Source organism: Hypanus sabinus, chromosome 9, assembly GCF_030144855.1.
Source record: "Hypanus sabinus isolate sHypSab1 chromosome 9, sHypSab1.hap1, whole genome shotgun sequence".
NCBI classification, from domain to species: domain Eukaryota; kingdom Metazoa; phylum Chordata; class Chondrichthyes; order Myliobatiformes; family Dasyatidae; genus Hypanus; species Hypanus sabinus.
This window is the reverse complement of record NC_082714.1, coordinates 2,340,176-2,367,954: the sequence shown is the minus strand read 5'-3', so window position 1 is coordinate 2,367,954 and position 27,779 is coordinate 2,340,176. Positions and strand designations below refer to the sequence as shown.

General features: G+C 43.2%; 1 protein-coding gene across 3 annotated transcripts in view; it reads right to left on the bottom strand.

The window, feature by feature from the left end:
* LOC132398994 (dynein axonemal assembly factor 8) overlaps positions 1–27,779 on the bottom strand; it is a 181,029-nt gene that overhangs the window by 59,945 nt on the left and 93,305 nt on the right. For all 3 annotated transcript variants that reach the window (XM_059978835.1, XM_059978834.1, XM_059978837.1), the window contains exons 16-22: positions 19,082–19,403; positions 16,077–16,150; positions 11,927–12,081; positions 9,501–9,651; positions 7,945–8,076; positions 7,247–7,429; positions 4,843–5,160 (exon numbers count right to left, since the gene is read on the bottom strand). In XM_059978835.1, coding sequence (XP_059834818.1) covers positions 4,843–5,160; positions 7,247–7,429; positions 7,945–8,076; positions 9,501–9,651; positions 11,927–12,081; positions 16,077–16,150; positions 19,082–19,403 — 1,335 coding nt within the window. The remainder of the gene's footprint in view (positions 1–4,842; positions 5,161–7,246; positions 7,430–7,944; positions 8,077–9,500; positions 9,652–11,926; positions 12,082–16,076; positions 16,151–19,081; positions 19,404–27,779) is intronic.

The window sequence follows — 27,779 nt, the reverse complement described above, 5'->3', positions numbered from 1 at the left end:
CTTCACTAGTGGCTCTCTTTCTGAGGACAGCCTGCTCTAGGCAGATTTACAGCTGTGCCATATTCTTTCCAGTTCTTCATGATTGACTTAACTGTCCTCCAAGGGATATTCAGTGACTTGGAAATTTTCTTGTATCCATCACCTGACATGTGCTTTTCAAAAACCTTTTCACGGAGTTGCTTGGAGTGTCTTCATGATGTAGTTTTTGCCAGGATACTGACTCACCAACAGTTGGACCTTTCAGATACAGGTGTATTTTTACTATAATCAATTGAAACACCATGACTACACACAGGTCTCCATAAACAGATCTAACTAATTTAACTAATTATGTAACTTCTAAAACCAATTGGCTGCACCAGTGATGATTTGGTCTGTCACATTAAAGAGGGTGAAAACTTATGCAAACAATTATTTTGTGCTTTATATTTGTAATTAATTTAGATCACTCTGTAGAGATCTGTTTTCACTTTGACAAGAAAGCTTTTGATCAGTGTCAAAAAAACTAAATTAAATCCACTGTGATTCAATGCTGTAAAACAATAAAACATGAAAACTTCCAGCAGGGGTGGGGTCAATACTTTTTATCGGCACCGTATATGTGCCTGAGACTTTTGCAAAGTGCTGCTCATTTGTTATGTGCCGTGCTGTATGACGCGGTCGATCCTGGTCTACAGAAGTGGTTTACCATTGCCTTCTTCTGGGCAATGTCTTTACAAGATGGGTGACTTCAGCCATTATCAATACTCTACAGAGAATATCTGCCTGGCATCACTGGTCACATAACCAGGACTCGTGACACGTACCAGCTGCTCATACAACTATCCACCACCTGCTCCCATAGTTCATATGACCCTGATCGGAGGACTAAGCAGCTGTTACACCTTGCCCAATGGAGATCTGCAGGCAAGCAGAGGGAAGGAGCGCCTTACACCTCCTTTGGTAGAGATCCATCTCCACCCCACCACCCAGACGGTCTGTCCACCATACAAATGTATCCAAGAGCTTATGAAGACTTCTATCTCAGGCATGATCTGTGCTCCATTTCTTCCCAGTCATTGAAACCAAAACTCTGTAGAAATTTATTTCTAATATTACATCGGTCCTCAACATTTATCACTGAGAAACATTATTACAGTAAAAGACTGAAATTAATGGGACAACACACAACTGGCTTGAGCAACTTCAGCAGGCCATGCAGTATCTGTGGAGGGAAAAGGAACTGTCCATGTTTTGGGTTGGGAGTTGATCAGGAAAATCTAACTGGTGAGGACATTTCTGCATAGTTAATCTGCTCATGTAACACAAGGCACAGATTTCAATAAAAGTGGAAGTGTTTATACAGATAACAGAAAGCTCTTCTCATTTTCTGAGTCTAGTTGTATTTCTGCATACGCACACATACAACTAGACTCTCAGACACACACTCACACACAAACTCACTCACACAGACACACATGCAAACAACACAACACAATCACACTCACACAGACACATGTACTCAGACACACACACACACACAAACAGACTCATAGACACACACTCATACTGATGCACCATCAATAACTCACTCTGAAACGTAAGGCAAGATATTGGCTTTTATTGACTGGAAGAAGGAACAAGCAGTGAGTGACCACCATACTACATCCTGGAGATTGAAAGGCCGGGCTCAGGCCTTGATCGCCTTTATACAGGGGTCTGTGGGAAGAGCCACAGGAGCAGTCAGCAGGGGGCATGTCCAGACAGGTATATGTAGTTCAGCACACATACACAGACACATACACAGATTCACACAGATACACTCACACACATACTCACACAGACACGTTCACCGCGTTCACGGACCACAAACCGTTGACCTTCGCGTTCTCAAAGGTGTCCAATCCCTTGTCGGCTCGCCAGCAGCGACATCTGTCCTACATCTCCGAGTACACAACAGACATCCAGCATGTCTCGGGAAAGGACAATGTCATGGCGGACGCACTCTCCAGACCAGCTGTCCAGGCCGTGTCCCTGGGGGTGGACTATGCAGCACTGGCGGAGGCGCAGCAGGCAGACGACGAGATGCCCAGCTGCAGGACCGCAGTCTCGGGTTTGCAGCTGCAGGACTTTCTCATTGACCCAGGTGAGAGGGCCCTCCTGTGTGACGTGGCTACCGGCCAACCTTGCCCCATCGTCCCGGCAGCCTAGAGGCAGTGAGTTTTCAACTCCATACACGGTTTGGCGCACCCATCCATCAGGGCAACCGTCTGGCTGGTCTCCAGCAAGTTCGTGTGGCACGGACTTCGCAAGCAGGTCAGTGAATGGGCCAGAATGTGCGCACAGTGCCAAACAGCCAAGGTGCAGCGGCACACTAAAGCCCCGCTGCAGCAGTTTGAACCCACCCACCAAAGGTTCGACCACATTCATGTGGATATCGTGGACCCCCTACCAGTGTCCCGAGGAGCGCGGTACCTCGTAACTATGGTAGACCGGTTCACGAGGTGGCCAGAGGCGGTCCCGCTCACCGACACATCTGCCGATTCCTGCGCCCGAGCGCTGATTGCAACCTGGGTAGCACACTTCGGGGTACCGGCCCACATTATCTCCGACAGAGGTGCCCAGTTCACCTCCAGCCTGTGGTCGGCTGTGGCCAGCCTGTCGGGAACGCAGCTGCACCACACAACTGCCTACCACCCACAGTCGAACAGTCTGGTGGAACACTTCCATCACTTGAAGTCGGCTCTCATGGCCTGCCTGAGAGGACCTAACTAGGTGGACGAGCTTCCCTGGGTCCTGCTTGGAATTCGTATAGTGCCCAAAGAGGATCTGCACGCCTTGTCAGCCGAGTTGGTGTACGGTGCACCCCTGGCTGTCCCAGGAGAGTTCATACCAGCCCCAAGGGGGCAAGAGGAGGAACCCGCAGCTGTCCTGGACAGACTACGCGAAAGGCTCGGCAACCTGGCCCCCGTACCGACTTCACAGCACGGACGGACCCCAACCCACGTACCCAAAGACCTGCAGAACTGTAAGTTTGTGTTTGTACGAAGGGGTGGACACCGGGCACTGCTACAGCGGCCGTACGAGGGGCCGCTCAAGGTGATCAACAACAACGGGTCCACGTACGTTCTGGATATTGGGGGGAAAGAGGAGGTTTTCACGGTAGACCGACTCAAATCAGCCCACGTGGACTTGGCGCAGCCAGTCGAGGTTCAGGCACCGCGACGCAGAGGCAGACCTCCCAAACAGAGACTGATCCAGACTGTGGACATTGGGGGGTGTATCGCCGGTTCTGGTGGGGGGGGGGGGGTTATGTGGCGACCCACTTTCTGCGCAGGCGAACCAGCTCACAAATAGCCAGCGCGCAGGGGGAGACTTTGTTAATGCACCTGACGTCATTTCCGCCCGGAGAGGGCGGGCGCTAGGGATTAAATGTCAGTGCCGCGAAGTTTGAATAAACTAGTCTTGAAACGACTTACCGACTGCATGTCGTTATTTCAGCGCTGTGTGTAGCACATCACTACATTCACTTGAATTTAATTGACTTCATTTCTTACATCCTTTACATACATGAGGAGTAAGTCTTTGCCCCCTCTCTAGTGTCATTTTCTAGTAGTCCAATATCTACTTTCATCTCTCTTTTATTATTTATATATCTGAAAGAATAATTTGGTATTATCTTTTATATTATTTGCTAGCTTACCTTCATGTTTCATCTTCTTTTCTTCTTGTGGCTTTTTTTAGTTGCCTTCTGTTGCATTTTTACAAGCTTACTATCCACTAACTTCCAACTAATTTTTGCTATATTATATGTCCTCTCTTTTGCTTTTATTTTGTCTTTGATTTCCCTTGTCAGCCACTGTTTCCTCATCCTCCTTTTAGAATACTCCATCTTTGGGATACATCCATCTATATTGCCCCCAGAAACACCAACTATTGTTGTTCTGCCATCATCTATGCTAGTGTCCCCTTGCTTTCAACTCTGGCCAGCTTTTCCGTAATTTTCTTTACTCCACTGTAATACTGATACATCTGACTTTATCTTCTCCCTCTCAAACTGCGGGATGAATTCTATCATATTATGATCACTGCCTCCTAAGGGCTCCTTTACCTTAAGCTCCCTAATCAAATCTGGTTCATTAATCAAAACTCAATCCAGAATTGCCTTTACCTGAGTGGGCTCAACCACAAGCTGCTCTAAAACCCCATCTTTTACACATTGTACAAATTCTCTCTCTTGCAATCCAGGGCCAACCTGATTTTAACAATCTACCTGCATATTGAAATTCCCCTTGACTTTTGAAACATTACCCTTTTGACTTGCCTTTTCTATCTCCCATTGTTATTTGCAGCACACATCCTAACTAGTATTTGTAAACATGAATATAATTCCCATCAGGGTCTTTTTACCCTTTCAGTTTCTCAACTCTACCCATAAGGATTTTACATTTTCTGATCCTATGTCACCTCTTTCTAAGGATTTGATTTCAAATTTTAACCGACAGAGCCTCCCCATCACCTCTGCCTACTTGCTTGTTCTTCAGATACAAGGAGTATCCTTGGATATTAAGCTCACAACTATGAATTCAAGAGATTCCCACAACATGCCAATCTCTAACTGCACTCCGAGATAATCTACCTTACTCCGTACACTACGTGCATTCAAATATAACACCTTCAGTCCTGTATTTAAGTCAACCCTTAACACTGTACAACTGTTGTCACCTCTGCAAACACAACTAAGAAAAGATTCCAAAGGTAGTTTCACAGCTGGTCTACAATTTTTTGCATCAGTGAGCCAAAAAGGAAGATGTTCCTGATGACTGGGGAAAATGCTGCTGACTGTTGATCTGTGCACTGTACCTGATATCAGTTCCTTGTTAGTGAAGAACAGAGCAGCTTGTCTGAAGGCCAGCTCTGGGGTTGGTGACATCACCTTCTCTAGGTTGTCCATGCCTCCCTTGAGCTGTCTAACATTGAGGATCTCAGCCAAGGCATTGAAGGCGTCCACACGGCGGAGCACACATACGAGTGCAGGGCTGGATACCAGGCAGTCAATGCTTTCCTGCCAATGTCGGTCGCCTACCTCGTAGGGGGTTAACTCCTTGGCCTGGTTTCGGCTCAGATGTGGCAGCCATTTCAACCCCAGGAGCTCAAAGCTTCCATTCTCCTTACTGTCACCTGAGAAAGGAATGCCAGGTTAAAGGTGTGTGTTTTTATTTTAACACTTTTTCCTTATCTTGAAGTTCAAAGTTCAAAGTAAATTTATTATTGAAGTACATAGGCATGAATGTATCAAACCCTGAGATTAGTTTTCTTGCAGCCATAGACAGTAAATCCAAGAAACACAATAGAATTAATGAAGGTCTGCATCCAACACGATGGACAAACAACCAATGTGTAAAAGACAAGATACTGTGCAAATACAAAAGAAAAAAATATATATATTAGTAATAATAATAATAAATATCAAGAACATGAGATGAAGAGTCCTTGAAAGTGAGCCCATAGGTTGTGGAAACAGTTCAGTGATAGCAATTGAGTGAAGGTTCAAGAGCCTGCTGACATAGTTTGCTAGTTGTTTGTCTATCCTGTTGGGCTGGTCTTTCATTGACTCTATTGCCCCTGAACCTGGTGTGTGGGTCCTGAGACCCTCTTCCTGATGGCAGCAGTGAGGAGAGAGCATGGCCTGGATAGTGGAGGTCCTAGATGATGGTCCTTTAAATTCCTCAAATAGCTGCATCAACCCATCAATGCCCTCTCCAAACTGTACAATCCAGTATTTTCCATCCCTTGGACTGACAGCACTCCTTCACAAGTACCAAGATGTTCTTTATTTAGAAACACAGCAAGTTCTGACTGGCGTTCTCTTGCTCTGCTCTGTGGAACTAATTACCAAAGACCATGCTCCTTTTTTTAGAGGCATCTGTTGGAACTAGTCATTGTTCACCTCTCCCATTTGGAGTCACAGTCATACAGCATTGAGGTGGGACCTTAACCCATCTCGCTCATGCCAACCAAGTTCCTTCTAGACTGAGTCCCATTTGCCTGTATTTGACCCAAATCCCTCTAAACTTTCCTATCCATATACACATCAGAATCAGAATCAGGTTTATTGGCACTGACATAATTAATGAAATTTATTGTTTTGTGGTAACAGTACAGTGCAGTATAACAAATTATTGTAAGTTACAATCCAAATAAATAACTAGTGCAAAAGAGGAATGGTGAGGTAGTGTTCATGGACCATTCAGAAAGCTGATGGCAGAGGGGAAGAAACTGTTTCTAAAACATTGAGTGTGTGACTTCAGGCACTTGTACCTCCACCCTGATGGCAGTAGTGATGGCATATCCCAGGTGTTGGGAATTCTTCATGATCAGTGCCACCTTCTTGATGGTGGCATTGAAGATGTCCTCAATGGTCTTTTAATGATTAAAATGTCTTTTTTAATGTTGCAATTGTACCCATCTCCATCACTTCCTCTGGCAGCTTGTTCCACCAGCCTCTGTGTGAAAACTTCAGCTTTCTGAGACAAACATCAATCTTCTTTACATTATTTTTTGAAACTCTTTCGGCAATTCTTCACATTGAAGGCTCTGAAGTAGGGTAAGCCTCCTTCCATTAGGAGTTGTGCAGTAACTACCCTGGTGGAAGCACCTACCAGCAAGCTCAAGGGCAGCTTCTAACCCATGTTATAAGACTATTGAATAGTTCCCTCGTATGGTAAGATGGACCCCTGACCTCACAACCTACTCCATCAAGGCCCTTGCACCTCATTGTCTACCTGCTCTGCACTCTGTCCCAAACACTTCATTCTGCAATCAGGTGACAGAATCAGAATCAGAATCTGCTTTAATATTACTGACTAAGTCATGAAATGTGTTGCTTTGTGGTAGCAGTACAATGGAATGCATAACAATAAAAACTATAAATTACATTAAAAAAATAATTAAGTAGTGCAAAAAGAGAGAGAAATAATACTGTTCATGGGTTCATGTCCATTCAGAAAAGTGATCGTGGAGGGAAGAAGTTGTTCCTGAAATGTTGAGTATGTGTCGACAGGACCCCGTACCTCCTCATTGGTGGTGAGAAGAGGGAATATTCTAGGAGATGGGGATCCTCAGTGATGGATGCCACCTTTCTGAGGCATCATGAGGTAATTGTTTACCTTAATGCAATCTTACAACAGATGCATCTGGATGAACAATATGCAAGATAGGTTTTTCACTGTTACTCAGTAACTGTGACAAAAACAAAGCAATTTACCAATTTTGTTTGAGACAGGACGCAGGAGGTTTCGCAGGCAGCTCCCAGCAGTTTTCACAGCACTGCGCCCCGTTAGTGTGAGAACAACAACTTGCTCGAGTTCAGGGTTGGACACGATGCTGTATTTATACAGCTCATCCAGAGCCAGACTGGAAGCTTGGGGCACGGCACTGAAAACTCCTCCTACACACAACCAGAAAGCAAATTATTAATATAAACCATATTGTTTTAAAAGAAAACAAATATGCTGCTTACAGTTTTGGCATGAAGCAGTGAATCATTCTACAACACAAACTTCAAAACCAACTACAAGACATGGTAGTGTAGTGGTTAGCATGATGCTCGGGACGTTCCAAAGTTTGGAGTTCCGCCGCTGTATGTAAAGAGTTTTTATGTTCTCTCCCAAGACTGCATGGGTTTCCTCTGGGTGTGTGGGTTTCCTCCATGTGCTCCAGTTTCCTCCCATAGTCCAAAGATGTACCGGTTAATGGATTAACTGGTGATTTTAAATTGCTTTGTGATTAGGCAAGGGTCAAATCGGTGGGTTGCTGCGTGGTGCAGCTTGTTGGGCCTGAAGGGCTTGCTCCGCACTGTGTCTCTAAATAAATAAAATTAAGCCATTGATATTGAAGCAGACCACAACTACAGGCACCCCTCACCAGTGGCTTTCCTACTTACTATCCATTACAAAACCATACCTAAACCCTGCAGTGCTTGATTGGTGTAGGGAGTCACATGGAAACAGGATAGAATCTCAAATTCAGGATCTGGGGGAAGTCTGCTGCGCACATCTTCAATGAGCCCCTCTTCTGCCAGCTCGCTCACCAACCCTATGTAGGATAGAAGCATAAAGCAAGTACAATGTAGAATGAAGTTTGATATGGGTAGTCTCCAAGTTACAAACGTCCGACTTACGGACAACTCGTACTTACGAACCGAAGAAGGAGAACGCCGTCCGCCATTTTAAGTCTGATCGCGACACCATCCACCATTTTAAATCGTTGCCGTTGATACTGTGTTGTTTAACTTTGTATTTAGCTTAAATATTTCTTAGTAAGATTCACCCTGCCCCTGCCCCCCCCATTCCAGTCAGCTGGTGGCGCAGTGAGATCAGCGCCGGGCTCAAGAACGGAAGTTCCTGAGTTCGATTCAGTGAAGACCGCTCCCGTGCCGGGTTGATGTCGATCCAGTGAATCCCGTACCATCCATGCCGGGTTGATGTCGTGCTCGCAACTCGACCTCGTTAAAAAAAACACTGGCACCTCCAGTTTAAATTCCCACACGGAATATTGTGGATGATCAAATACCCAAACCCAGCACAGCCCCCACTTGTGCCATTTAGCCTCGCTCAGTGTGGTGGTCCTTAGGACCCAGCGGACCTCCGTAGCTGGCGCAGCTTGGGACCCGCTGCCTGCAGTGATGGGAAGTGATCGCGATTGAAAATAAAGTGGAAATAATAAAGCATTTGGAAAGAGGTGAAACGCCATTGTGCATTGGAAAAGCGTTAGGCTACAGTCAGTCAACGATCGGAACAATTTTAAAGGATAACAGATAAAGTGAGAATAATGGAGCATGTGAAATGCCCTGCCCTGATGAAAGCTACAATTATTACTAAGCAACGCAATGGTTTAATTATTGGAATACATACATTTCTTAAATGTTTTATATGCATAGAAAGGTAAAATATATACTGTATACTAAGACAAACGTTTGACTAACTGACACTAAATAGTACCGGATGTGCTTGTTCCGACTTACTTACAAATCCGACTTAAAGACAGACTCAGGAACGGAACCCGTACGTAACCCGGGGACTGTCAGAACATGAATAGCCATTAGTATGCTGACTAACGCATAAACGTAGATAAATTGGGGCTGGCCCCTCCCATCAGGGCTGCCCTCCAGTGTTTACTCAGTGGTATGACAAGCTGGATTATGTTCATCTGTGGCTTCACTTGTGTGAGATGAAGAACTGCTGCGTGCTGTTCTTGTGGAAATGTGGCTCGGGACAACAGCCCATCAATCTACAGGCCATGGCACTTAGGTTCTTAGGCAATGTTATTATTTTTATATATCATAATTATATGTACTATCTTTGTTTTGCACCTTGGCCTCAGATAATTCTGTTTTGTTTGGCTGTATTCATGTGTAATGCAGAATGACAATTAAACGTGAACTTGAACTTGTAGTGACAGAAAACCTCAAACAACAGTTTTCCAACATAACAATTGGTGAAATATTTTGAGCATTGTACCTGTCAATAAGCTTGCAATCTGGTGACTTGCATTTTCTTTCCTCAGATGCATCAGAAAGCAAGGGTAGGGCAGCTGAGCAGTGGAAGGGCCAGCAGCAGACAGCTGAGAGTTCAGGGCTCCAAACCAACCTGTTTGACAGAACACTGGGATCTGCAATGACAATGGGAATTTCCTGAGTTATTCTGATGCATCCAGCATTCTACAGTCTATTCAGTACTTTATCATCTGACAGATTACATTACCCGACACACCTCACTGGCCACTCCATCTCAAACCCTGTGTCCTAGTGAAGTCTTAATTCTGATGCATGCTGGTATATTTATCCAGCATTCCACTGTCCACTCAATATTCACTGAGGCCCTTTATTGGTTGGGGTCGACCATGGATGTTGCATCCTAGCTGCCTATGTGTATGCAAACTGCTAGGCAAGGCAAAGCAGTAAAATATGGAGACCATGCAGCAGGCTCCCCCTCTCCACACAGCTGTTAAATCCAAAGGAACAGCAGAGGCCAATACAGTTTGGCACCAGAGGCATTGCAGGAGTTAGCAGCCAGCGTTGAACTCAATGAAAGACTGCCTTAGGGATTCTAGCTCCAGACTTTTCCTCGGGGTTTACTCCTGAAGCCTTCCTCATGAGTGGGTATAGTTACATGGCAGTGGAGGTTTGAGATCCACATCTTCCTTTTCCTAGATGAACTACCAATCACGACTGACAAGCCCCATCTGTCTGAAGTGATTGGCTTTAAGGCATCAGTAACCCACCTTTGCTCCTTCTCCTGTCAGTAGAAATGGTTCTTTGGGGCTTAGTAGCTAAGCCGTATGTGAAGACCAAGAGCTTGAGTTTACAGAGGCTATTTGAGACACACACCATTGGGAGCATTTAAGAGTGAATTGATTATCCCTACTAACCCCTACCCCTCCCCCCCAACCCCTGGATATGACAACCTTATGGAACTACCAGCCAAACTACATTACACTAAACAGAAAAGATTCTGCCGATGCTGGAAATCCAGAATAATGCATACAAAAATTGCTGGAGGAACTCTGCAGATCAGGCAGCATCTGTGGAGAGAATAAACAGCTAATGTTTCAGGCTGAGACTCTTCCAGATTGTCCTCTCCATGGATGCTGTGTGACCTGCCGAGTTCATCCAGCATTTTCTGTGTGATACATTACCCTACACTCTCACCTTAATGACCATCTCCTATCACTCAGGTTCCATCTCAAATCCTTTGCACTAGTGAGGCCTCAACTTTAGAATTATAAAGTGTTTGAATGTTTGTTAAACTTTCCCTTAAAAAATGCAATCGTCTTCCACCATGCAAGCACTCACCCTTTGCAGGCCCGAGTACACTTTTGTGTAGTCTGTTACATTATTCCTTCTCATGTGGCACCTTCCCTCATACACCAGCCATCTGGATGTACCAGTGAGGGTGGGAAGTCAGAATGGAGCAGCAAGAAAACCATTCAACTTCTGGTGAACCTATATCATGAGAATGATCCCAGGAATGAAAAGGTTAACATATGAGGAATGTTTGTTGGCTCTTGGCCTGTACTTGCTGGAGTTTAGAACAGATCTATGAAAGCAGATCTCATTGAAAGGCCTAGAGAGAGCTGAAGTGGAGAGGATGCCTCCTATACTAGGGGAGTCTAGGACCAGAAGGCACAGCCTCCAAATAGAGAGGGGCATCTATTTAGAATAGAGAATGGGGTTGGGAGGGACAATAAGTCAGCCACGATGCAATGATGAAGCAGACTTGATGGGTCGAGTGGCTCAGTTATGCTCCTATGCTTTATGGTCTACGTTTGCCAAAATTTCTATCCTATCATGTCAATAGAAACCACAAAGATTTTTAAAGCAACTTTTCAAGCTTGTAATTTTGAATAATTCTATATTGTGGTTTTACAAGTTGTTGGTGAGAACCCATATGGTCATGAGGGGAACTTACAAGTGCCTTACAGGCAGAAAATCATAAACACAAGAGATTCTGCAGATGTTGGAAATCCAGACCAATGCACACAAAAAGCTAGAAAATCTCAGCAGGTCAGGCAGTAGCAATGGAAAGGAATTAATGTTTTGGCTGAGTTCTGATGAAGGATCTCAGCCCTGAGCACTGACTGCTTATTCATTTCCATAGATGCTGCCCAACCTGCTGAGTTCCTCCAGCACTCTGTGTATGCTCCTTACAAACAGTGGCAGGAATTCAACCCCAGTCGCTGGTGCTGTAGAAGTGTTACTCTGACTGCTCTGATACAATGCTACCCCTCAGGTAACTTAGATCCTCTCCTCCCTCTCTGGAACAACATGTACTGTATCTACTTGCTGTGACCTCTACCAGTTGCTTGCCATAGTCTTATCCCCGACCCTGAATCAACACATCACACAATTGCGCTATAACCCCGACCTTCTTCCAGAGGGTTTTACCTGATCACTTGCAATCGCCAAGCTCTCAGCTTGCTTTAGAGACAGGCGAAGGCGTTGAAGTCCCTGCAGAATGAATCCTCGCCTGACACACACGGATATTATGTCTCCGTAGAAACGTGTAGGCACAACAGGAGACACCAGTAGAAATAAGTCAACTGGGATGCAAAGAAAAGTGAAAAATTAAATGTCTTCTTTAAAGTAGGAAGAGTGGAGACTGTTTAAACTGGAGGTTGTAACCTGTGTGCTATTGTCCTTAATACTATAACTCCAAACAAACTCATCGCCAGACTGAGACCAGGGATCAGCACAGAAAATTTACAATGATGTTATCAGGACTCAAGGACCTGAGTTAGTTAGTTATTTATTTAGAAACACAGCACGGAACAGGCCCTTCCGGCCCAATGAGCCACATACCCAGCAACCCCCGATTTAACCCTAGCCTAATCACGGGACAATTTACAATGATCAATTAATATAGTAAACCATATGTGTTTGGACTGTGGGAAGAAACTAGAGCACCCAGAGGAAACCCACATGGTTTGTGGTACAAACTCCTCACAGATGATAGAAACATTGAAACTTAGGAAACCTACAGCACAATACAGGCCCTTCAGCCCACAATGCTGTACTGAACATGTACTTACATTAGAAATTACCTAGGTTACCCATAGCCCTCTATTTTTCTAAGCTTCATCTTTCTTTCTGTTTAATACATTTTATAAACTCATAATGCAAACGTAATAAATTTCTGTTAAATAACTGGCTTAAGCCAAAATGGGATTTATTTTTCTAAAGGTAGGCTCGGTAGATTTAATTTAAATAAAGGTTATAAATTGATTTTAATTAATGCTATTTTCAACATGAATGTTTGTTGACCATGTTGAATAATAAAAGTTACTAAAAAACCATAAGCCAAAGCCTGAGTCACAGGGCTATACAAGCCTTTGAGAAAAATTTCCTAACTAAATTACACAATCGGTCTCTAGTATAGGCCAAGCGTGTGAAACCTATGCTTGTTTTTTACTAGACACAACGGAATAGGACAACTTGGTTCATCATTCCATGTAAAATCCATTGAAAAAGTAGCTTTCATTGTAAAGATGGACTTTTTTTGTGATGCTGGAATTGAACTCTGAACTCAGGAATGCCCTGAACTGTAATAACTTCATGCTAATCACTAAACTACCAAAGATATAGGGAAAATATATTAGGAGAGCTATAGGGGAAGACTGAACAGATCAGGACCTTATTCCTTGGAGTATTTGAGAATGAGGAGAGATTTGACAGAAGTATAAAAAATAATGAGGACATAGATAGGGTAAAAGCAAGCAACCGTTTTTAACCGAGGTTAGAGAGATTAGAAATAGAGGTCATAGGTTAAGGGTGAAAGATGAAATATTTAAGGGGAACTTCTTCAGTCAGAGGGTGGTGGGAGTGTGAAATGAGTGGCCACTGGAAGTTATGGATGCAATATTTAAGAGAGGTTTGGAAGGCTATAATCCATGTGTGGATCAGTGAGACTAAGCAGACTCTATGACACTGGTGGGTGTGTTATTATGTATACACAATAAAAGAATTTCATTTTCCAGTGGGCAATGCGGGCAGTTCACCCAGAACCAGAAGTGATGTTGGTGAGACGGCTGCATGCCCTCAGGTTGAACTGAAGCCATGATTGGAGTATCCTGTAAATAAATAGATGCATTAGTTTTTACGCAAGCTGTGTCTTTATTAAGAACAAACATAAAATGGTGTTAGAAGTCGGCCTGAGGAGTAAACATGGAGACTAAATGTACTGTGAGTGATTGAGAGATGCTAGGTTCTGATGGAGAGAAGCTGCCAGCCAGAGTGCACACTATATCCTGAAGGTGCCATTGTTCAGCAAATTCATCAAGAGAGATTCAGGTGAGAGAGCTCCAAAATTTGGTCATGGATAAGTTAAGTCCTCCTGCACCTATGCAGTTTACTATCAATGCATCTGATAGCTGGGAACATTTCAAACAGCAATTCAATATATATTTAGTGGTGAGCAGAGGAAAAATCGAAAGCGTCTACCTTTCTACATGTAATTGGTGAAGATGCTTTGGACATCTATAACAGCTTTCAAATTGATGAGACTGCCTTGACATTGGACACGCTGATGATAAAATTTGAAGAGTATCTTGTCCCAAGTAAAAACATCACATTTAAAAGAATTATGTTATTTTCCTATGACCAGAAACAAAGTGTTAGCTTTAACCAATACTTAGCTGAGTAATGGCTCACACACTGAGTAAGTCCTGTGAGTTTGGAGATGTGAGAGATTCATTAGTTATAGACAAAATTGTTTGCAGAGCTTCAAATAATGGGCTCTGTGAAAAAGATCTGATGCTGGAAATGGCTGTGGATACATGTAGGGCAGCGGAGATCACACGATCATATGCTAAGGAGCTGCAACAGAGCAGAAACAATAGTGCTTGCTGTGAAAACAGCTCCAAAGAGCACAAGGTTTTTCCCAAAGCAACAACATAGCAAAGAGGTAGGCTCAAACAGCAAATTTGGAGGTAGGCACATCCCAAAAACATTTCCTGCTTAAGGAAAATCCTGCAATAATTGTGGGAAGAAGAATCATTTCACAAAGTGCTGCAAAGCTGAGGCTACCAAGAGAAAAGTGCACTCAGTTGCTGAGGAAATGGAGGAAGTCTTTGTGATTCTCTACAGACCACTGGTGCTGGTAAAACAGAATTGATTGTTCCTATGACTGTGAATGAGCTTGACACCAAAGCCCTGTGTATCTGTTATCCATGGATGATTACAATATTCTCAAAGTGAAGAGCAAGATTTACCCGGTGAAGTTAAAAGTGCCAGGCTATACTGGAGAGAACATACCAGTAAACGGGGCTATATAGAGACCTTCAAGCACAAGGGGCAGCACCTAAAGGCACAGCTACTGATTGTGGAAAAGAGAGTACAGCCAATATTAGGACTGAGTACATGTGAAAAGTTCAACCTGGTGGAAAGAGATTTCATAGTGGCTTCACAGGCCAAAGGTGATCACCCAATACTCACAGAAGAGTATGCAGATGTCTTTGAGGGGCTCAGATGCTTACCTGAGGTAACTCGAGAAACTTGTAACAGCACCTCTGAGAGATCCAGAAAGGTTACGCAAGAGAAGCACAAGAACTCCATTTTCCATAGACATCCGTACCAGCTGCAGCAGCACGACAGTCAGGATGCCAATACTAAACAGTGTGATCATGATGAAGAGGTTGCCAGTCTTGTTTCCACAGCATGCAGCTTTGGTTCAAACTCTGTCTCTTATCAACTTCCAGTTGAAGACCGGAAATCAAAAATATCTCCATGATCCTCTCCAAAGTTGAAGAGGAAAAATAAAAAGGACGATTGGGAGACCATACAGACCCCAAGGTCAAAACAACAGCAGCAATTGAACACAAAGCAACAGGAGGAGTTGCTAGCTATGATATGTAGCCAACAGAAGGAGCTCTGTGAATTGAGACAGAAGTAGTTGGAACTTGTACAAAGACTCACGGATCGCATGGATGCAGTCCAGAGTTCCATTATGAAGCACGTGAAGTGAATTATGATCACACAGCAAGAACAGAGATGAAAAGATAGGATCTTGGTAGAAGGATGTGAAAGAAAGGAAAATGTTGATCAGAATTCTCAAAAAGACACCAATATTAACTCTGAAAGTCGGGATTTACTCAATGAACAGACCTTGACATGGAGACCAGTGCAGCCAATGCCAACACAGGCTTGACAAAGGCAATGTGATGGGTGGTAAGGGTGCACAAGTCATTGAAAGAGGAAATAGAGGTGAGACAATGTGGTGCTGAATTTAGAGGGGACACAGCCAGTTACCATGAGAATGGACACAGTGCAGCATAGCTGACAGCACAACATGAATGGGGAGAAGGCAGAAAGATGGGCTTGAGAGGGAAAATAAATCAGCCATGACTGAGTGGTGGAGCAGTCAATGGGCTGAATGGCCTAATTCTGCTCATATGTGTTATGGTTTTAATGTTCTTAGCAGCTCAAGGCAGTAGCCATCCAGAAATTAGTGCACAGCACTAACCCACAGCATCATATCTGGGAGTTAGTTACTTGTAATACTGATGTCTGCTACCTGTGTGGTGGGATCCAGAACAATTACCTTTAACAGTTGCCACAAGTGTAGCAGGTGGTCGGCAGGTCTCTCTGAGATCGGTACACCGAGGAGCATTTGATCTGTGAATAGAAGTTTGGTACACACAATAGTGAATAGAGAGGACCTTGGAATCTAGGTCATTGGAGGTTCTTAAAACTCAAGTATAAGTTTGAAATTTAATTATCATTCAATCATACATGAATATAGGAACAGGTTCCTCTAGAGCAGAGGTGGAAAAACACATTACCGACAGCACACAGATGTAACTACAAGATATGGAAATTTGTTTTTAATTCAGTTGGAACTTAGGTGACATTCTAAATAACTCAGACATTATTTTAAATTTACTCATTGTTATTTTAGTGATTGAATGGCCAGTCTGTTGTTTTGCACTGAGTGGAGTAGCTCTGTCTGCAATCTCATGGTCCTCAGCAATGACAATAAAGCTCTAACTGACTAACTCTACTAACTAACTAACTAACCAACAACAGCACATAGTACTAACAGCACAGATGGTTACGAATTCAGAAAAACATAACAGTCAAAAAGAGAAAAAAAATATATCGCCCAAGTCCCTGAGTTCTGGTCATCTTGTTCTTCTATTGAGCGAGCACCTGGGAGGAGTGTTGAGCGAGCACCAGCTTTGAGGATCAGCTAACTGTTTCACAGATCGGGGAAAATGAGGGCTTAGGACTGGTGGTAGAGATGAGGCCAGGGGCAGATCAGCCATGATTGTAATGAATGTGGGGTAGGCTTAAAGAGTCAGGCAACCCACTCTCACTATATTTCAGTTTTGGATTCTTTAACAGTTGTTCTTCAGACTAGAGAATGATAAATGGTGTTGATCCCTATGAATTGTTGCTTTTTTTTGTCATCAGTATTAATGAACTAGTCTTGGAGGTACAAACCACAATTTCTAAATTTGCAGATGACTTGAAACTTTGCAGAATTATTAACTGTGATAAACTGCAGCATATTGTGATGAACAATAGCTGCAGACAGTAAGGAGGTAGGTGGAGGCGAGGCTGGTTCAGGGGATGAGATGTGCTGGGGGATTGCAAGGTGCAATGTGTTCACAGCCAGAGTTTGGATTGTTACTATAAATGGAGTGAGCAATTTGGAAAGGCGTTGATGCGGAAGAGATTCGATGCCCTTCCACTTAACCTGAGTGTGAGGTTGGATCGTTCCAAGTGCTGAGTCGATTTGGTGAGATTGAGAACGGCTTCAGGCAGAGTGGCCCAGGCATCCAGGTCCTAGAACACGACCATACCAAATGCTTGGACAATTTAAACGCCGGCACTGACCCAAGTGTTAGGTATGGAGGCAAGAGTCGGACTAATTTCGCTTACTCTCCCGTGATTGTTTACGTAGACAGTAGAATAAGGAGAAATGCAAGGTGATGCATTTTGTGGGAAAAAGAGGACAGATAATATAAAATAATGACCTACAAGCAGATGTAGGGAAACTTGGGTGTACATATGGGTGTACGTCATTGAAATTGTGGATTTGATTGATAGCAGGATAAATATTAATAGCAATGAAAGCATGCAGAACTTTTACAAAGTACTGATCTGGTCTCAAATGAAGAACTGTGCTCATTTCTGATTGCCTCACAATAAAAAGGATATGAAGGCATCAGGAAGGGGATAGAAAATATTTATGACAATTATGCTTCTAGTATGAGGAAGTATAGTTACAAAGATGGTTTTCTTTAAGGAAGTGAAACATAAATGGAGATCCAATAGAACAATGAGGGTTGAAATTAGGAATGAATTGTGGTGGAGGTATTGCAGGTTCCATAATGGCCTTCGAGAAGAAGTGGCAACATTTCTAAGGGACCAGAGAAAGGGCCACAGTGGAAGTGACAAGATTTTCTGGTTGATACTGGCATGGATGTGATAAATGAATGGCATTCTGTTCCTTAACAATTCTATCATATAGATCATCATATTGATAGAATAAAAGTATTCCCAATGACTTAATTTATTTGTCTCTCTGTCGGTCTGTCTATCTATCTATCTATTTAGAGATATAGTGAGGAATGAGCTCTTCTAGCTCATTGAGCTGCACTGCCCAGCAACTCATCTATTTTACCTAGCCTAATCACAGGACAATTTACAATGACTAATTATCCCACTAATCAGTATGTCTTTGGACTGTGGGAGGAAACAGAAGCATCAGGAGAAAATCCACGCACACATGGGAAGGAATGTACAAACTTCCTTACAGAGGACATCAGAGTTGAACTCTGATCTCCGATGCCCCAAACTGTAATACTGTTGTGCAAATTGCTATGCTAACCCTAATGCACCTTACCATAACTTCTGGCACGGTTAGTTACACTCTTACCTGTCTCCAAAGATCAAATCTTCAGGACTGCTACAGGCACCACACATCTATAGAAGACTTTTGCAAATTTCTTTAGTGAAGACTTACAAAGATCTATGGATATACAGCGGAGAGTATTCTGAATGTGTGTCATAGCCTGATATGGAGCGTCCAATGCGCAGGATCATAAAGGGCTGCAAGGTGTTGCAGACTCAGCTATCTCCATCCCAGGCACAAACCTCCAGCACTGAGGACATCTTCAAGAGGAGGTACTGCAAGAAGGTGACATCCATCATTAAAGACCCTCTTCATCCAGGACATTCCTTCTTTTTGGTATCACCATCAGGGAGGAAACACAGGAAGTTGAAGACCCACACTCAATGATTTAGGAACAACTTCTTTCCCTCCACCATCAGATTTCTGAATGGCCCATAAACACGACCTCATTTGTTTTTTTGTACTTTCTATTTTGTAATTTGTGGTAATTTTATGTTTTTATACTGTACTGCCACCCCAAAACAACAAACTTCACATCCTAAAGGACAGTGATAATAAACCTGCTTCAGATTCTGAACTGAGCACATAATGAAAAGTAGCAAGATTATGTATGATTTTGAGGGAATGCTACACTGTGGTAGAACCTCAGTAGGATCTCCTCTTGCCACCATCAATGTGATACACACCTGGAACTCAAGCTGCTCTTCTTGGCTGGATTCTGAACGCCAACTTGTACAATCCCATTTTCAGGAACCCTTCCACCAAACCACACACACAGCTCCCACTGGATACGGCTCTCCTGGTGGGGAGAGTAAAGGAGTGGCTCATCACGATGCTTGCAGTAACGAGCATTGATGGAGTGACGGTCTGTCACAATGGCCAGCTGGGGGTCAGATGGCCCAACGATGTCTGTCCACAGTGTACCAGCATTCACACCTCTCAGTGCCAGTGCCAACACAGACCTGGGAGTGGTATTACCATCAGGATTGTAAGTAGAAGGAAGCTTTCCTACAAACAGAGAGAACACAATTCAGATCAGAAACACAAGAGATTTGTAAATTCTGGAACTCCATAGCAACACACACAAAATGTTGGAATAACTCAGCAGGTTAGAAAACATCAATGGAAATGAACTAACAGTTGATATCTCTGGCCAAGTTCCTCCATCAGGACTGGAAAGGAATGGGGAAGAAGCCAGAATCTTTCTTCCCCTTCCTCTCCAGTCCAGATGAAGGATCTTGGCCAGAAATGTCGACTGTTTATTCCACAACTCCTATCAGGCTGTAATGTAAAAGATTCAGCACCAGCTCAGAGTATGACACTGATGCCTTTACATCACGGGATTGTGCGGTCAGTTCCCATTCCGGCGACCTACATTTAGACTAATAGCTGTGTTCATGAATGACAAAATGCTGCATTGTTGAAGTTGCAGACTCTGGAGGGGATGACAAACCATGAATCAATCTGGTTTAATATCATGAAATGTGTTCTTATGCGGCAGCAGTACATTGCAATACATAATAATAAAAATTGTGAATCACATTAACTGCATATATATTTTTAAGTTAAATTAAATAAGTAGTGCAAAAAGAGGAAAATGTATTGAGGTAATGTTAATAGGTTCAATACCCATTCAGAAATCTGATGGTGGAGGTAATAAGCTGTTCCTGAAACACTAAGTGTGAGCCTCAGATTCCTGTACTTCTTCCCTGATGGTAGCAATGAGAAAGGGGCATGTCCTGGGTGATGGGGGTCTTTAATGATGGATGCCGCCTTTCTGAGGATGCATTCCTGGAAGATGTTCTGGATGCTTGGGAGGCTAGTGCCCATGATGGAGCTGACTGATTACACAACTTACTGCAGCTTATTTCAATCCTAGGCAGAGCTTCCCACCACCCCCCCCCCCCCATATCAGATGGTGATACAACCAATTAGAATACTCTCCATGGTACATCAATAGAAATTTACATGCGTCTTTGGTTGCATACAAACCTCCTCAAACTCCTAATGCCAACGTCGCACCTTCTTTGTAACTGCATCGATATATTGTGTCCAGGATAGATCCTCAGAGATGTTGACACACAAGAACTTGAAACTGCTCATCCTTTCCACTTTGGATCCCTCTAGGATGAGGTGTTCCCTCGTCTTACCCTTTCTGAAGTCCACAATTAATTCTTTGGTCTTACTGATGTCGAATGCAAGGTGGTTGCTGTGACACCACTCAACTAGCTGATATACAGTATCTCGCTCCTGTACGCCTTCTTGTCAACATCTGAAATTCTGCCAATAGTTATGTCATCAATGTAGCATTCCCTCATTTGGAGAGGCATAATATAATATGATTAGGAATGGTCAGCATGACTTTGTCAAGGGCAGGTTGTGCCTTACGAGCCTGATTGAATTTTTTGAGGATGTGACAAACACATTGATGAAGGAAGACCAGTAGATGTAGCGTATATATGGATTTCAGCAAGGCATTTGATAAGGTACCCCAATCAAGGCTTATTGAGAAAGTAAGGAGGCATGGGATCCAAGGGGAAATTGCTTTGTGGATTCAGAACTGGCTTGCCCACAGAAGGCAAAGAGTGGTTGTAGACGGATCATTTTCTGCATGGACATCGGTAACCAGTGGTGTGCCTCAGGGATCTATTCTGGGACCCTTACTCTTTGTGATTTTTATAAATGACCTGGATGAGGAAGTGGAGGGATGGGTTAGTAAGTTTGCTGTGACCCAAAGGTTGGGGGTATCATGGATAGTGTGGAGAGCTGTTAGAGGTTACAGCGTGACATCTATAAGATGCAAAACTGGGTTGAGAGGCAGCAGATGGAGTTCAATTCAGATAAGTGTGAGGTGGTTCATTTTGGTAGGTCACATTTGAAGACAGAATATAATATTAATGTTAAGTCTCTTGGCAGTGTGGAGGATCAGCGGAATCTTGGGGTCTGAGTCCATAGGACGCTCAAAGCAGCTGCGCAGGTAGCCTGTGGTTAAGAAGGCATACGGTGTAATTGGCCTTCATCAATCATGGAATTGAATTTAGGAGCCGAGGGGTAATATAGGACTCTGGTCAGACCCCACTAAGAGTACTGTGCTCAGTTTTGGTTGCCTCACTACAAGAAGGATGTGGAAACCATAGAAAGGGTGCAGAGGAGATTTACAAAGATGTTGCCTGGATTGGGGAGCATGCCTGATGAAAACAGATTGAGTGAACTTGTCCTTTCCTGCTTGGAGCGATGGAGGATGAAAGGTGACCTGACAGAGGTGTGTAAGATGATGAGAGGCATTCATCGTGTGGATAGTGAGAGGCTTGTTCCTGGGGCTGAAATGGCTACCACAAGAGGGCACAGGTTTAAGGTACTGGGGAGTAGGTACAGAGGAGATGTCAGGGGTAAGCTTTTTTACGCAGACAGTGGTGAGTGTGTGGAATGGGCTGCCAGCAACTGTGGTGGAGGCGGATACGATAGTCTTTTAAGAAACTTTTGGATAGGTACATGGAGCTTAGTAAAATAGAGGGCTATGGGTAACCCTAGTAATTTCTAAGATAGGAACATGTTCAGCACAACTTTGTGGGCTGAAGGGCCTGTATTGTGCTGTAGGCTTTCTATGCTTCTATGCTTCTATCAGCAAATTTACAGATGGCTTGTGAGCTGTGCCTGACCACACAGTCATGGGTATAGATAGACTTAAGCAGTGGGCTAAGCACACATTCTTGAGCTGCAGCAGTGTTGATTATCAGCAAGGGGGAGATGTTATTTCCAATCTGCATAGACAGTGGTCTTCTGGTGAGGAAGTCAAGGATCCAGTTGTATTGGGAAGTACGGAGGCCCAGGTTTTTGAGCCTTTTGATCAGACATGTAGGAATAATTGTGTTAAATGCTGAGCTGTAGTCAATAAACAGCAGCCGGACATATGTATTAGTATTGTCCAGGTGTTCTAAGGCCACGTGAAGAGTGAATGAGATCACATCCGCTGTAGACCTATTGCAGCGATGGGGTAATTGCAGTGGATCGAGTTCCTTCCTGAGGCAGGTGTTGGTTCTAGCCATAACCAACCTCAGACATCCTGAGCCAATAGGCTGGCCCTGGGCTTATTTCCACTTGGCATGATTAACTTATTATTATTTAATTATTTATAGTTTTATATTGCTATATTTCTTCACTATTCTTGGTGCGGCTGTAACAAAACCCAATTTCCCTCGGGATCAATGAAGTATGTCTGTCTGTCTGTCTGTCAACCTCTCAAAGCACTTCATCGCCATAGATGCAAGTGCTACTAGACAACAGTCATTAAGGCAGATTACCCTTTTCTTCTCTGGCACTGGTATGATTGTTGCCATGTTGATGCTGAATGCCCTCTTAAAATATTCCATGATTCTTTCTCAACAATAAAGGAAAATTCCCTCCAATTTCCGTAGGGCAATATTTACCATTCAATCAGCACAATAGAAATAGATTATCTGGACATTATTGTTCAGTGTCTTTATGTATACTGACTGGCTGCCAAATTTTTTGCTCTAGTTAACAGTGCAACTAACTGGTGATTGGACTGTTCTGTCCATGACTGCAGGAAACTGAAGAGATTTCTGGACACACCTCAGCACATCACAGGAACCAGCCTCCCCTCCATGTCAAAGGCCCCACCCACCCTAGACATTCTCTCTTCTCCCCTGTCCCACTGGGCCTGAAAGCACATCCAACCGGGCTCAAGGACAGTTTCTATCCCACTATTACAAGACTATTGAATGTTTTCCTAGTATGATAAAATAGACCCTTGACCTTACAGTCTGCTTTGTTATGGCCTTGCACTTTATTATCTATCTGCACTGCACTTTCTCTGTAACAGTAACACTATTCTGCATTCAGTTACATTTTTACCCTAAATAACCTCAGTGCACTGTGTAATGAACTGATATGTATGTGTGGATGGATAGTATGCAAGTCAAATTTTTCACATGTGAAATAATAAATCAATTTAATTTAAACCAGTTAAATATATTATTAAAACATAGAACAGTACAGCACAGGAACAGGCTCACAATATTATACTCAGCCAATTAAATTAGTCATCAAATGGGTAACTAATCTCTTCTGCCCTTGCAATGTCCATATCCTTCTATTTTCCTCACAATTATGTGCCTATCAAAACATCTCTTTAAAGTTTATAATGTTTCTGTCTCTACCACCAATCCAAACAGCACATTCCAGGCACCCATCACTCTGTGTAAAAACTTACCCCTCACATCTCCTTTGAAATTACCCCCTCTCACTTTAAATGCATGCCCTCTGATATTAAGACATTTCAACACTTGGAAAAAGATATCGACCGTCTACTCTATCTATGTCTTTCATAAACTTGTAAACCTCTATCAGAACTCCCCACAGAATTTGGCGCTCTAGAGAAAACAACCCAAGTTTGTCCAACCTCTCGTTATAGCACATGCACTATTGTGAAGGGAAGATTGTGCCTCACAAGCCTGATAGAGTTTTTTGAAGAGGTAACAAAAGAGGGTAGGGCAGTGGATGTGGTCTACATGGACTTTAGCAAGGCATTTGACAAGGTCCCTCACAAGAGACTCATCCAGGAAGTCATGAGGCATGGGATAAGTGGAACCTTGGCTGTTTGGATAAAAAATTGGCTTAAAGGAAGAAAGCAGAGGGTAGTTGTGGAAGGAAAGTAGTTGTGATCCAGAGGGAAATTGGGTTTTGTTACAGCCGCACCAACCAAGACCTTCTGCCTGGAGGTTGGTGACTAGTGGAATGCCGCAGTGATCTATCCTGGGACCCCTGCTAGTTGTGATTTTTATAAATGACCTGGATGTAGAGGCGGAAGGATGGGTGAGTAAGTTTGTGGATGACATGAAGATTGGAGGAGTTGTGGATGGAGCTGCAGGTTACAAGAGGATATAGACAGGCTGCAGAGTTGGGCAGAAAAATGGTAGATGGTGTTCAATCCAGATAAGTGTGAGGTGATGCATTTTGGAAGGACAAACCAGAAGACTGAGTACAGGATTAATGGTCAATTACTTAAGAGTGTGGATGAACAAAGGGACCTTGGGGTTCAAATCCATACATCCCTCAAAGTCATTCCACAGGTGGATAGGGTAGTTAAGAAGGCCTATGGGATGCTAGGCTTCATTAACGGGGGATTGAGTTCAAGAGTAGAGAGGCCATGTTGCAACTCTATAAATCTCTGGTGAGACTGCACAGAGTATTGTGTTCAATTCTGGTCATCTCATTATAGGAAGGATGTGGAAGCTATGGAGAGGATGCAGAGGAGATTTACTAGGATGTTGCCTGGTTTGGAGAAAAAGTCATATGAAGCAAGGTTAGCAGAGCTGGGACTTTTCTCTTTGGAGAAAAGAAAGAGAGGGGACTTATAGAGGTCTACAAGATTATGAGAGGCATAGATAGGGTAGATAGTCAGAACCTGTTTCCCAGGGCACCAATAGCAAACACCAGAGGGCATATATAAAAAATTAAGGGAGGGAAGTTTAGGGGAGATATCAGGGGTAAGTTTTTTACACAGAGGATTGTGAGTGCCTGGAATGACTTGCCAGGGATGGTGGTGGAGGCTAAAACATTAGGGATATTTAAGAACCTCTTGGACAGGCACATGGATGAAAGAAAAATAGAGGGTTATGGGATAGTGTGGGTTTAGTACTTTTTTTAAGGATTATATGGGTCGGCACAACATGGAGGGCTGAAGGGCCTGTACTGTGCTGTAGTGTTCTATGGTTCCATGGTTCCATGGTTCTATGCCCTCCAATCCAACATCCACCATCAGATTTTTGACAGGACAATATATCTTATTGTAATTTGTAATTTTATTATTAAGTACTATAATGTGCTGCTACTGCAAAACAACAAATTCCACAGCATATGGCAGTGATATTAAACCTAATTCTGAAGGAATTCTGAAGAGGATGAACCAGATGGAAATGGAACTTATGATATACATACACTAGCAGTACTTATAAGACCCAAGACCAAAAGAAATAGGAGCAGAATTAGGCCATTTGGCCCATTGAGTCTGCTCTGCCATTTCATCATAGGTGATCCAATTTTCCTGTCAGCCCCAATCTCCTGCCTCCCCCCACCCCCTGTATCCTTTCGAGCCCTGACCAATTAAGAATTTATCCAACCTTTGCCTGAAATGTACATAAAGACCTGGCCTCCACAGCTACCCGTGGCAAAGAATTCCACAGATTTTCCACTCTCTAGCTAAAGAAATTCCCCCAATCACTCATTCTAAAATGATGCTCCTCTATACTGAGCCTACGTCCTCTGATCTTAGATTCTCCCACTGTAGGAAACATCCTCTCCGCATCCAGTCTATCAAGGCTTTTCACCATTTGGTAGGTTTCAATGAGGTAATCCCTCATTCTTCCAAATTCTAGTGAATACAGGCCCAGATCCATCATTCAATGCTGGAAACATTTTCGTGAACCTCCTTTGAACCCTCTCCAATTTCAGCACATCCTTTCTAAGATAAGAGGCCCAAACCTGCTCAGAATACTCCATGTGAGGTCTCAATAGTGCTTTATAAGTCTCAACATTACATCCTTCTCTTTATACTCTAGTCCTCTGGAAATGAATGCTAACATTGCATTTGCCTTTCTCACCACAGACTCGACCTGCAAATTACCCTTTAGGGAATCCTGCACACGGACTCCCAAATCCCTATGCAATGCAGCTTTTTTTGTATTTTCTCTCCACTTAGAAGTCAACCTTTTCATTTCTAACAAAATGCATGACTATACACTTCCCAACACTTTCCCACCTGCCACTTCTTTGCCCATTCTCCTAATCTGTCCTTTAGCCCTTCTACTTCCTCTACAGTACCTGCCTCTCCACCTATCTTCATATCATCAGCAAGTTTTGCAGCAAAGCCATCAATGCCACTGTCCAAATTATTTCAGACAGACAGACAGACATACTTTATTGATCCAGAGGGAAATTGGGTTTTGTTACAGCCGCACCAACCAAGAATAGTGAAGAAATATAGCAATATAAAACCATAAATAATTAAATAATAATAAGTTAATCGTGCCAAGTGGAAATAAGTCCAGGACCAGCCTATTGGCTCAGGGTATCTGACACACCAACAGAAGAGTTGTAAAGTTTGATGGCCACAGGCAGGAATGACTTCCTATGACGCTCAGTGTTACATCTCGGTGGAATGAGTCTCTGGCTGAATGTACTCCTGTGCCTAACCAGTACATTATGGAGTGGATGGGAGTCATTGTCCAAGATAGCATGCAACTTGGACAGCATCCTCTTTTCAGATACCACCATCAGAGAGTCCAGTTCCACCCCCACAACATCACTGGCCTTATGAATGAGTTTGTTGATTCTGTTGGTGTCTGCTACCCTCAGCCTGCTGCCCCAGCACACAACAGCAAACATGATAGCACTGGTCACCACAGCCTCGTAGAACATCCTCAGCAACATCCGGCAGATGTTAAGGGACTTCAGTCTCCTCAGGAAATTGTTATGTTATTGACATATAACATAAAAAGAATCAGTCTCAACACTAGTGGTGTTCCTTGAAAATCCAAGTATACAACATTAACTGATCCTGTTTTGTCTATCCTGATTGTTATTTCTTCAAAGAATTCCAACAGATTTGTCAGGCAAATTTGTCCCTTGAGGAAACAAACCATACTGACTACGGCCTATTTTATCATGCACCTCCAAGTACCCTGAGACTTCAACCTTAATAATCAACTCCAATATCTTCCCAAACATTGACATCAGACTAACTGCTCCATAATTTCCTTTCTTTTGCCTCTCTCCCTTTTTGAAGACTGGAGCGACATTTCCAATTTTCCATTCTACTGGAACCATTCCACAATCTAGTGATTCTTGAAAGATCATTACTAATGTCTTCACAATCTCTTCAGCGACCTCTTTCAGAACTCTGGGTTGCACACCATCTGGTCCAATGACTTATCTACCTTTCAGTTTCCCCAAGAACCTTCTCTCTAGTAATGGTAACTTCACACACTTTATGTCCCCTTATACCTGGAAATTCCACCATACTGCTAGTGTCTTCCACAGTGACAAGAGTTGCAAAATACTCATTCAGTTCATCCGCCATTTCCTTGTCCCCCATTATTACCTCTCCAGCATTGTTTTCCAGCAGTCTGATATCCACTCTCACCTCTCTTTTACACATTATGTATCTGAAGAAACTTTTGGTGTCCTCATTAATATTATTGGCAAGCCTACTTTCATATTCCATCTTTACCTGCTTAATGACTTCTTTTATTTGCCTTCTGTTGGCTTTTTAAAGCTTCCAAATCCTCTAATTTACCACTAATTTTTGCTCCTGAGATGTCCTGTCTTTGACTTTTATGTTGGCTTTGACTTCTCTTGTTAGCC